The sequence below is a fragment of the Trachemys scripta genome, chromosome 3 (genome assembly GCF_013100865.1).
Source record: "Trachemys scripta elegans isolate TJP31775 chromosome 3, CAS_Tse_1.0, whole genome shotgun sequence".
NCBI lineage: Eukaryota > Metazoa > Chordata > Testudines > Emydidae > Trachemys > Trachemys scripta.
The window spans coordinates 136,647,221-136,659,919 of NC_048300.1; the positions used below are offsets into that span (position 1 = coordinate 136,647,221).

The 12,699-nt window shown below is 39.0% G+C and overlaps 1 protein-coding gene across 1 annotated transcript in view; it reads left to right on the forward strand.

Moving 5' to 3' along the window:
- Nucleotides 1-8,339: 8,339 nt before the first annotated feature.
- LOC117875644 (gamma-aminobutyric acid receptor subunit rho-2) overlaps nt 8,340-12,699 on the forward strand; it is a 60,732-nt gene continuing 56,372 nt past the window's right edge. The window contains exon 1 of the mRNA XM_034767010.1: nt 8,340-8,467. Coding sequence (XP_034622901.1) covers nt 8,355-8,467 — 113 coding nt within the window. The 5' untranslated portion in view covers nt 8,340-8,354. The remainder of the gene's footprint in view (nt 8,468-12,699) is intronic.

A 12,699-nucleotide genomic window follows, 5' to 3' on the forward strand; every position in this document is an offset into this window, starting at 1 on the left:
TGGTGAAATGAGTAAAAGTATTTTTCTGCAATAAGTATATTAGTTTTGGTAGGAATATATTTAAAATCTATAGACCCCGTATTCCTGAAATAAAAAGTTGTTTTTTCCTAGTTGGTGCATTGTTTGAATGCACGTGTTCACATTTGCAAGCCTGGGCCCAGATTATCCTTTCCCTTACGAGAGGGCTCTGAAGAAAAAACCTTCAGTAGGATGGATATCCTTGCAGAGTTTCTTCCTGATTGTTCCTCTGAGAGATTTGCTGTCACCTTGCAGAACAGGCCCTGAGGCCCACCTTCAAACCCAGCAAATTCTCAGGGATACATCCATCAACCAAATTCTGCTCTTGCCCTTTTGCAGCAGAAACTAAGTAAGGCTGTTGCACAAAGCCCTCTGTACCCAAAGATAGGGGCAGGATTGCGCTTTTTTTTTTCATAGATTCTAATTCCAGAAGAAACCATTGAGATCATCTGGTCTGACCTGCTATATAACACAGGCCATAGAACTTCCTAAAATAATTCCTTGAGCATATCTTTTAGAAAAAACATTCAAGCTTCATTTAAAAATTGTCAGTGATGGAGATTCCACCACGATCCTTGGTAAGTTGTTCCAATAGTTACTTATTCTTACTGTTTTATTTCCAGTTGAATTTCTCAAGCTTCAACTTCCAGACATTGGCTAGCATTAGACCTTTCTCTGCTTGTTTGAAGAGCCCATTGTGATACTGTGTAAAAGAAAGGTGACCATGTTTATGGTAATGTATCATCACTGATGTATCACCACTGTTACACAATTGTGATAAATATTATACAAAGTATGTCGTGTAACATATCATCGGAAAAGTTATAGTCTAAGTATGATTGTCCTGTTTAAATGCCAAATGCCATATACCATCATTGTATATGAAGTTATGAAGCTTTGCTCTGTATTTGTATCTCAAACCTGTTGTGTTTCTGAGTAAACCCCTCCACGCCCCAAGACAGACTTACACCAAGGCTAGCCAGCCTGCTTGATGGCCCATTAAGGACAATCAGCTCTTCCAGGGACCCCTCCCAAGGTCTCTTCAGGCACATGTAGGCAATGAATGCCTCATGACTCAGCAAAGAACATGTGACCCAGGACTCCATATTTGTGCCAGTAACTTTCCATTCACATGTGCTGTGAGTGTAAATTGCAGACTGTGACAACATTCTTTGTCTTCAGTCCTTCTCCATTTCTCTGGATTGTGATTTTTCTAACAAGAGGGGAGCTTTGAACAAAGGACTGATGACCCCCAATCTTTTTGGGTGATCCAGAGAGAGACATTGCAAGGTAGCAGAATTACCATCACTACTATCATCCTGACCTCTACAGACTTGGAAATCAATTGTAATGTATATGATTCCTTAAACCATTTAATAACTCCCTTCTTTTCTTTTTTTTTAAATAAATCTTTAATTAGTTTACTAAAGATTGGCTGCAGTGTGGTATTTGATGAGATCCTGAAAGTACATGTTGACCTGGGGGTGAGTGTCTGATCCTTTGGGATTGGAAGAACTGAACGTGGTGAATTTTGGTGTTAAGAACCTTTCATCACCAAGTCCAGTTGTCTGGTTGGTGATTGGGGGTTGGAGTGCCTAGGGTACTGTTGTTTGGCTCTCTGTGAACTAGTGCGTGATACAAGAGTTCACTTTTGTTACTGGCTTGGTGAAATCTTATGATAGAATAAACCACCAGTTTTGGGGTATTTCTGCCCTGTTTCTTACAGTCTGTCCTGAATTTGTCATTCTCAGCTGTGACCCATAACGGGCAAAGTCACATTTGGCGAAGTCTTGGGCAGGATACACATCATCACAGGTGTCAATTGGGCTTTGGCTCAGAACCCCACCCTATGTAAGACTTAAATTTAATATTGAGAGTTTTAAGGGTTAAAGATTAGTGACCATGAGTGAGTCACGAGCCTATGAAGCTATGAACACAATGTAAGGTCCATTATCCTCACAATTTTTTATGAACACAAAAGAACTAAAAAATGATGTGAAGATAAGAAAATGGACCTTACAGGGAATATCTCAGATCAGGAGATGACCAATTTGCTCAGAATAGGAACAAAAGAATGCAAACGCTGGCACCAGTAAAAGCATGAAGAAGAAATGCCAGAATTTAGAATGAAGAAGAAGGCTGAGGATGCAGACGAGAGAGTGTCCCAGAGACACTGAGCAGAGGCTGAAATTGAAAAGGAAGCTCACGGAATGTGAATGGAACAGCTGGAGACTGAGAGAGATGCTCATGAACTGCAGCTCTGAGTCCTAGACAGGCAGAAGGAACAGCAGCCACAGCCTGAAATTCCATCTTCTCTCAATAAGAGAGACTGACATAAACTCTGCCCAATTCATAAAGACTCACTGACAAAAAATGCCAGTGTGGACAGCGCTATATCAGTGGGGGACATCTCCTGCCAACATGGCTACTGCCGCTCATTGGGGGTGTGGTTTAATTATGCCTCTGGGAGTCTCCCATCCGCATATTGCTGTTACGCGGAGACCTTACAGCGGTACAGCTGTGCTGCAGTAAGGTCTGTAGTGTAGACATAGCCTCAGTCTTACAGGCAGCAGATATCACTAATGAATTTATAGAAAACCGAGCTTGTGAAGGGTGTAAACCCCAGGAGAAAGGTAATCCCTGTACACCCCAGTAAAATCTAACCCCAACTTTATTAGAACAGCTCATGGGAGCCTGGAACATAAATCCTCTCACCTGAAGGGGAAACCATCAATCTGCGACCCCATGCCGTATAAAATCAAATTGCCCAAAGCTTAAAAACACTCCACAACCTGCACCAACAAACACCACAATAAATTCTAATGCTGTCACTTTGTTTACAAACGCTACTCATATAAGCTCCAGCATTGCACCGTGAGTCAAATGCTAACCTTGCAGGTGTTAATGCTGCCACTTTAATTCCAGAATAGGTGGAGGAAGAGGAAAGCATCCGACCTCACAAATTATATTAGGACTAAGATGTGGAGGGGTAGTGAGGAATTCATAAAGAATGCAAAGGTCAGTGGAATTGTGTGTACTTGATGGTGAGATTCAGCCTCTGATATTACCTTAGGTAAAAGGGAATTGGTCCAAGAGGGAGATTTGTTTCCAGATAAGAGTGTGAACATACTGGCTTTTTCTGTGCTTTTTGTAAAAGCGCTTTTGGCCAGAATCCCCTTGAGTGGAAATTTTTTGAAGATGATATGGTGGTTGGTGTTATATTTATTACCTGCCTTGTCTTGTCTTGATTGGTGGTGATATTTCAACTATGTTTAATCAGGGAATATCGTGACCAAGTCACAGGAAAAGAATGGTTCTGATGCAGGTTCCCTGCATGATGTCAGTGAGGGAAATTGTGGGCAACCCAGGATCTGCCCCACCCCTTCACCAAAGCCCCACGCTGGTCACTCCACACACACACACCCCCCCCCGGAGCTTGGGGTGCAGGAGGGGGCTCCGGGTGCAGAAGGGGTAAGAGGTGCTGGCTCAGTAGGGGGCTCAGGGCTGGGGTTTGGGGTGCAGGAGGAGGTTTGGGATGCTGGCTCACTATTTGGATTGCAGGATTCAGGAGCCACATTCATGAGGTTTATAGATGAAGTCCTACAGGGACTAGCTAGCCATTTTCAGCAGTTCTTGGCAAGATCACATAAACCATGTGGGAATTGTGTTACATAGGCTTAGAGAGGCTAACCTGACAAAGTTTCTAAATGCAAGCCTCAAAGGTATCATACCTGGGACACAGTGCACAGTGGGCTGGTTTGCCCTGAGCCTATTAAAAGCTGGCCTGCGCCTACAACAAAGAAGCAGGTCCAATCCTTTATTATTTTTAAAGGGGTTCACTGATATTGTTGCTCCCATAACAGACCTTATAAAGAAAGGGAAGCCTGACAAAGTGGTGTGGATGGAGGCCTGGGAAAAGGACTTCCAGAGCATAAAAGAAGCCTTATCTAAAGAACCTGTCTTAGCCAGCCCTGATTTTGAGAAACCATTTCTGCTATGCACTAATGCTTCCAATATTGGATTTGGAGCAGTGCTAATGCAAAAAGGAGAAGGTGATAGGAGACACCCCAATTCATGTGTAAACAAGAAACTGACACCAGTGAACAAAATTATGCAACTATTGAAAAGGAATGTTCTGCAATTGTGTGGGCTGTTAAGCAATTTAAACCCTATTTGTACAACAGAAGGTTCAACGTATTAAGCAACCATGCACCTCTCATATGGTTGCAGAGAGCTAAGGGAACCAATTCCAGGTTGCTTTGTTGGAGTGCAGCCTTACAGGAATATGAAATGAACATAATTTATATTAAAGGCAAAGGAAATATAATGGCAGATGCATTGTTGAGAATGGGGAACTCCTAAGATGCACCCAGCAGTGTCTGGGACACCCTCTTCTACATCAATTTTGCATTGGGGGTGTGACCATGGAAGGTGACCATGTTTACACTAAACCACTGTTGCACAATTGTGATAAATCTTATGCAAAGTATGTCATTTAATGTATTATCCGAAAAGTTGTCTGCTATGTACGATTATCCTGTTTATATGCATGTGTCATCGTATATGAAGTTATGAAACTGCTCTAGGTTTGTATCTCAAACCTGTTGTGTTTCTGGGTAACACCTCCAAGACAGATTTACATTAAGGCTAGCCAGCCTGCTTGATGGCCCATTAAGGACAATCAGCTCTTCCAGGGACCCCTCCCAAGGTCTCTTCTTCAGGCACATGTAGGCAATGAATGACTCAGCAAGACACACGTGACCCAGGACTACTGTTTGTGCCAGTAACTTTCCATGCACATGTGCTGTGGGTATAAATTGCAGACTGGGACAATGCTCTTTGTCTTCAATCCTGCACCATTTCACTGGACTGTGATTTTCGAACAAGAAAGAAGCTTTGAACGAAGGACTGATGACCACCAATCAGGGCCGGCTCCAGGGTTTTTGCTGCCTCAAGCGGTGAAGAGGGGGAAAAAAAAAAAAGCAAGCTCCACCATGCCGCTTTCTTCTTCGGCGGCAATTTGGTGGCAGGTCCTTCCCTCTGAGAGGGACAGGGACCCTCCGCCGAATTGCCACCGAAGAGCCTGACGTGACGCCCCTTCCCCTTGGCCGCCCCAAGCACCTGCTTGCTCAGCTGGTGCCTGGAGCCGGCCCTGCCACCAATCTTTTTGGGTGATCCAGAGAGACATATTTCAAGGTAGCAGAATTACCATCACTGCTGTTTTCCTGATCCACAGACTCTGAAATCAGTTGTAAAGTATATGATTCCTTAAACCATTTAATAACTTTCTTTTCTTTCTTTTAAAATAAATCTTTAGTTAGTTTACTAAAGATTGGCTGCAACGTGGTATTTGGTGGGATCCTGAAAGTACATGTTGACCTGGGGGTGAATGTCTGATCCTTTGGGATTGGAAGAACCTAACGTGTGATGAATTTTGGTTTTAAGAATCTTTCATCACTAAGTCCAGTTGTCTGGGTGGTAACCAGGGGCTGGAGTGCCTAGGGGACTGTTATTTGTCTCTCTGTGAACTAGTACAATGATACAAGAGCTCACTTTTGTTACTAGCTTGGTGAAATATTATGATGGAATAAGCCACCAGTTTTGGAGTGTGTCTGCCCTGTTTTTTACAGTCTGTCCTGAATTTGGCACTCTCAGCTGTGACCTATACCAGGCAGCGTGACAACCATTAATAAATATTTGTTCGCCGGGTAGATGCTTATAAACTGTAATCAAGGCTCCCCTTAAACTTCTCTTTCTTATGCTAAATAAATTGAGCTCTTTGAGTCTATCACTATAAGACATGTTTTCTAATCCTTTAATCATTCTTGTGGCTCTTTTCTGTACCCTCTCCAGTTTATCAACATCCTTCTTAAATTGTGGACACCAGAACTTAACACGGTATTCCAGCAGCAGTTGCATCAGTGTCAAATATGAGTAAAACAACCTCTCTACTCCTCTAGATTCCCTTGTTTATGCCTCAAGGATTGCATTAGGCCTTTTGTCCACAGCATCACACTGGGAGCTCATCTTTGTCTGACTAGCCCCCAGAGCCCCCAAATCTTTTTCAGAGTCACAACTTCTCAAGATAGAGTCCCCATTCTTTGTTCCTAGATGTATGCATTTACATGCACCCACCACATTTTTGCTTGCACCTAGTTTACCAAGTGATCTGGATCACACTGTATCAATGACCTGTCCTCTTCATTATGTACCACTCCTCCATTTTTGTGTCATCAGCAAACTGTATTAGTGATAATTTTGTTTTCTTTTAGGTCATTAATAAAAAATGTTCAATAGTGTATGAAAAAATCCAATCTCTGCGGAATCTCACTAGAAACACACCTGTTCAAAGATAATTCCTGTTAACTTTTTTTTGAGACCTGTCAGTTAGCCAGCTTTTAATCCATTTAACGTGTGCCGTGCTAATTCTAGTTTTTTAATCAAAATGTCATGTGGTATCAACTCAAACATCTTACAGAAGTGTAGATATATTACATCATCATTATTACCTCTATCAATCAAATTTGTAATCTCATCAAGAATGATAGTTTGACAGTATTTACTTTCCATAAATCCGTATTTATTGGCATTAATTATATTACCCTCCTTTATTAATTGAGTCCTGAATCAGCTATTCCATTATTTTGCCCAGAATTATCTTGCTCCTTAGCCAGCTCTTTTAAAAAAACGTGGTTGCAAGTTATCTGGAATTCTTAATTTAAAAATATTTAATATTAATAGCTACTGTTTAACATCCTCCTGAGACACCAGTGGAATGGAGAGAGTGTTACCATAAAATATGATTACATCATCTGTTTTTCCCCAAATACAGGACAGAAATATTTATTGAACACTTCTACCTTTTCTGCATTATTATTGACAATTCTGTCATTTCCATCTAGTAATGGTCCAATATCATTGTTAGGATTTTTTTTGTTCCTAATATACTTAAAACAAAAGCAAAAACAAACAAACAAAAACCAAACTCTGCTGGCTATACACTTCTCCTTGTCCCTTTGCTTCCCTTATCAATTTTCTATAATTCCTAGTTTCTGATTTATATTTATTACTATCAACTTTTCCTTTCTTCCTTTTGTTATATACATATTTTTTATGGTTGCCTTCATTTCCCCACTAAACCAGGTTGATTTTTTTTTAATACACAGGGCTATAATACAACACACACCCAACGCAAACACCCACCATGCTGGTCTGGGTTTTATTCTCTTGGTACATTATAAATGTTCGTGTTCACTTGCACCTAAATTACTATTAATTTTTAGTTCTGTGATTCTTTCCTCTTCATCTGTCAAGACAAGGTATAATATTGAATTCCCCTGCCTTTACTGTTTAGTAAATAAACAAACTTCAGAATGACACCTGAAAACATCCTCTTCCTTGTGATAAAAAGCAGCTGCTGTAATGTCTTTTCATGCTAATCTCAAAGCTTTTTAACAGATTAAGGTCTCAGTCCCACAACCCACTACTCACATGAGTAGTGACTACTCACATGTACAAAGTTTCTTGCATACTTTCATATTTGCAGGATTGGAACCGTAGAAGATTTAGTTACTGAGTGTCCTAAAATCCAACAATATTTTATTTAATTTTAATTTTTAACAATTTAATTATTAGAGAAATCCTAATATTCAAAATAAATAACCACTTTAATGCTGTTAACCTATGGGGGGAAAAAATTCTTTTGGAAGAATTATGGGCTTTTAAAAAAAATTTGACATCACAGAAACAGCATGCTGGTACAAATTATACTACACAGTTGACTAACTGTTAACTGATCTAGAAAAAAATCAAATTCCCTAAAACTATACTAAAATATGTACAGCAATGCAAAGTGTACTGATCTTAAACACAAAACATATTGGCACCACCTTGTTAAAAATGTGTATTATAGTGATAAAAAATCTGGGATCCCTAATGAAAAGAGACAGCATGGTTTTATACAGTCTGACAGAAGGATAGTACAGTTCTGAGATTAGCGGCTTGAACAAAAAGCTGGCATGTGGAATTGCAGTCTTTTTATATAATGACTTTTGGCAAATATCTCCTTTAGGACCGAGTGGAAATGTTGTTTGCCAGGAGAAACTTCTTCTTGAGTAATGGCCAATCACTACGCAGTGATGAAGGATGAGCTTCGAGTGAGAAGCCCGCAAAAGCCAGTTTAAATTATTAAATCAGAAAAGCAGTATTTTTAACAATGATCACTCTGACAAACACACGACCCTGGAATTATAGCTGATTCAATGTTTAAACTAGGGTGGATTTGTACTGCAGGAGGTTATTGGAGTGTAGAGTGTCTCATCACTCTTTTCCATAAAATGCCTTATTTTGCAAAACTCATTTTATTACTCTTTTGCTTTGTCCTTCTTGTGGAGAGCAGAAAGCACAGGAGGAGGAGGTGGACAGGTCAGCTGGAGGTGCAGAAGGCAAGGTAAGGAACCTTAAAATATATAACTCTCTTGCTCTCACTACATATACACTAGTGAAAGTAATACTGTATAGATGTATACAGTCAGTTCAGTTAGATGTGTACATAAAATTTGCCTATTTTAATTGTATATGTGACTAGCTTCTATGTCTTCTGAATAACCTTATACAATCTTTACTGCTATCTTCAGATTTAACTGTAATTGGTCATGTTTCTAGCAGCTGTCATTGGTAACCTGGCCATTGATTGTATTTTAGTGAACACAGTCTCAGACATGCACACACAATACTGTAGATACAGTAAGAATTGAAGGTAGATGTAGAACAAGGGTTCAGCCAATTCAGTTTTAAATATCCTCCCAGCAATAACACAAGGCTTTATTTGAAATGAATCTTTCAAAGTGCCTTCTATTTTCCTGTGGTTGTTTATTTAAACATCTCTATTATGCAAATCCACCTGAAAATGCATTTCATTTTCTCATGAGAACTTGTGGGGTTTTAGTTAGTGTGCATGGTATTCTTACTGCAAGAGAGTATATACTCTATCAGCTTTGTAAAGTTATTCTGCAGATACATTTTGGAAAATTATGTCGGAACTTTAATATACTTTTTATGGTATTAATAAGGCAAGTGTGCACCAAAGAGGTAAAGGTCTTAGTGAAGTTTGTTAGATTTAATATTACTGAGACTGGGGACGAGGAGAGATTTACATTAGAAAAGATAAGCTTCCAAACCTGCCAAGCAGTCCAGAGAATATTATCCTTTTTTGTATAGAGTTATGTCATCCAGTGACAATTATATCTTAGACGATTGTTTGCTAGGTTAAGAGCTTGAAAATAAAGTTGGGTTAATCCATCTTATTAAATGGAATCACTCTGACTGTACACAGTCATCTTTTTATTCATTTTGTATTGTTTGGCATGGCACTGTGAACATACCTTTTTATCTACAGAAAGGGCTGAGATTCAGTAGACATTTTGCAGCAAATGTATTATGAAAGAAGCAGAGAGGCTAGTATTGTCTAACATTACTATTGGTATTTAATGCAGACTATGCAAGCACATGTTTTTAGTGACAAAATTTATTCTCTAATTAAGACATCTAGGGCCTGATGCTAAACCATTTACACCAAAAGGAATGCTTTGCCACTGACTTCAAAAGAATCTAGTCCTTACTGAATGTAAATCTGAAGCATGCTGGGCTTTCTTTCAGAATATTTGTTTGCGAAATCTAATGATTCACCATTAGTACTTGCGTGGGATTCTTTCCTATATAGTTGAACTCTACCTTGAAAAGTTACAAAGCAGCATAAACTGCTAATACACATTTTTACAGTCTGAATATTTCTCTTTTCAAAAGTACTGCCACTCTCTTGGTTAATAAGTTGTTATTGGAAGGTTTCTCTCTTCGCAATTATTCTTGACATTTATTAAAATAAACTATTACCTACCCCCACTGACTTTTGCAAAGTTGTAATAGTAGAGAATTCAAGAAATAGTCAAACTTTTTTCTTAAATACATGGATTATGCACTGTAGAGGACGATAGATATTACTCGGTTTACTGTGAATTAATGATGTATAACAAACAATGTGTTAACCAATGAAAGGATAAATCATTATATTTCAAAAGTATAAGGAACAGTTTTTATGTCTTTCTCCACAGATGTTAAATAACCACCAAAACTATATTTGTATACTACTTAGCATAGACCACTATGTCCTTGTGATTTATCCATATAAATTTCTTAATGCATTCATTTAAATGTATGTAAAATGAAGTTTATTTAGAAACCTGAAAATGAGAATCACATTTCTTTTTATTTATAGACATTTCTGTAGTGCTCACTGTTAAAAACATTTTATACAGAGTTAAATAGTAACAGTAACTTAAATATTCCTGATTATTTTGTACTGCAAAACTCTGGTTGTCTTGTGTTAAAACCAAACCTGTGCTGAAAATTGCATGGTGCTGGACTTTTTTGCCTGCAGTCAAATGAAACCCAGTTTCAATGTCAGATTGCCATTTCTTATAGAGAGAAACAAAAATAAATGGGTCTTTTATTTTTTTTATTTTTGTACCTGCCTCATGCATTCTGCTTTGTATTTCTCTTGCTTCTTTTTCTATAAATACATTAGGCAAGAAAAATATTTTCAACTATTGGAGTCTATATTTAAAAGTTTTTCCATTTTCCATCTTAGGTAAGGTGCCGGTCAGTGTAGTATATGTGCATACTAAAAAGCCATGTATGTTAATGGGAGTCTTTACATGACTTCAAAGGCCTTTGGTTTTGGCTCTATTAACCCAAAAATCTTTCTGCTCCATAATTTGTGGTTTGATGACTTTTTAGAGTGTTATATTCAAGGATCTCAAAGAACTTTGTTTAATATTACGTGACCCCCTTAGTTCCCAGAATAATGAATATTAAAGATGGGTAAACTGAGACACAAAGCGATTAAGTGATTTGGCTAAAGCAAAACAGCAGAGCAGTGGCAAAGCCAAGAATAGAAGCTCGCCCCTTGGTTCCTTGTCCTGTGTTCTATGTACATAGCTTCTTCTATCATTTTAATTACATGACACCAAACACAGCTATTTTAAAAGAATATTAAACCAATATTGTTAGAGTTGCAAAGTCAAGCACTCAAAAGCTGGAAAATTCCTGAATTAATAGGGTGACCATCCGCCCCATTTTTAAAGGGACAGTCCCATTTTTGGGGGACTTTTTCTTATGTAAGTGCCTATTATTCCCCACCCCCTATCCCGTTTTTTCACAGTTGCTATCTCCCTTGTGAGTATGCATTATGATAGTCTTTAATTACATGATTACAAGCAATTTTTTTTCACAAGGCCTCTGCCTCATTCAGTTCACAGAATGGACTGGGATCAATATTTTTCATCATTGTTCAACGTGTGGCATTAGGTCTTATTTATTGCATACTATTCAGACCCTGCTCTGAAGACAAAATTAATAATTTCCTCATGGGCTTTTATATGGTGCTTGTCACTATAGTATCTGAGTGTTTCACAAACATTATTGAATTTATCTTCACAAGATCCCTGTGAGTTGAGGGGGTGATATTATCCCCGTTTTACAGTTAGGAAACTGAGGCACAGAGAGTAAAATCAAAAGTATCCACTAATTTTAAGTGCCCAATTTGAGATACCAAGGACCTGATTTTTAAGAGTACTTAGCATTATACAGCTCTTTATTTGTTCAAATCACAGCCACCATTGACTTCAGGTACAGGTCTGTGTGCTCAGCACGTCTTCAAATCAGATCCCAGGGTCTCAAGTTGTGTACCCACCCAGAAAATGAGGAACACACAATTAGTGACTACCTGTGAAGAGTTTGGTTAGGGGCATGTCTACATTGCAGCTGGGAGGTCTGATTGGTATGAGGAGCTGACTAGCTCAGCTTGAGGTAGCACATAAAAAATAGAGTGTGGATGTTGTGGCACTGGCAGCAGCTTGATCTACCTGCCTGATCTTGGACTGAGACGGTTGGGTGGAGTTGGGCTCCAGCAGCTGGCCCGAGCTGCCACCAGTGCTGCCAAATCCACACATTTAGCATGGTAGCTCGAGCTGAGCTAGTGTGAGTCTGTCTGCCCATGATGGGAATCACACCTCCCAGCTGCAGTGTAGACATACCCTCAGTGACTTGCTCAGCATCGTACAGGAACTCTGTGGGAGAGGCAGAGATATAATCCAGTCCCCCAGGGCAGCATTCAGCAGCCTTAACGGACGAGACCAGGCTTTCTGTCGTGGTAATCCCTTGCCTCATTCACTACACACCTCCCAGCTTCTGCAACAAATGAAACGAGTCTTACAGATAACAGTCTCCTTCACTACACTACCCTGATTACTCCCTATATCAGGTCTATTCTGTGCACTGAATGAGGGAGGGGTCTTGTTGGAAAGTAGTTTGTGATCATGTAATTAATAATGTTCCTTTAACATAGTTTTTGTGTGTAATTTCCTAAGTTATTTGCAATTACAAAGTTACAAAGACATTCTAGGCAACTTAGATTTTGCAACATCTATGCTTGGTAATTTTTCACAAGGATGCATAAGAAGCCCAAACCACTGTTAGACTGAGAAGAAAATTGTGGTATTTCTTCAGTAAGAAAGGAATCAAAACCACCCATTTGATTATTTGAAGTTTACTGAGTTATTATTTATCATTCTTTTTATGTAAAATGAACATGTGATGAGTGGGTCAAAGGGAGAATATATAATA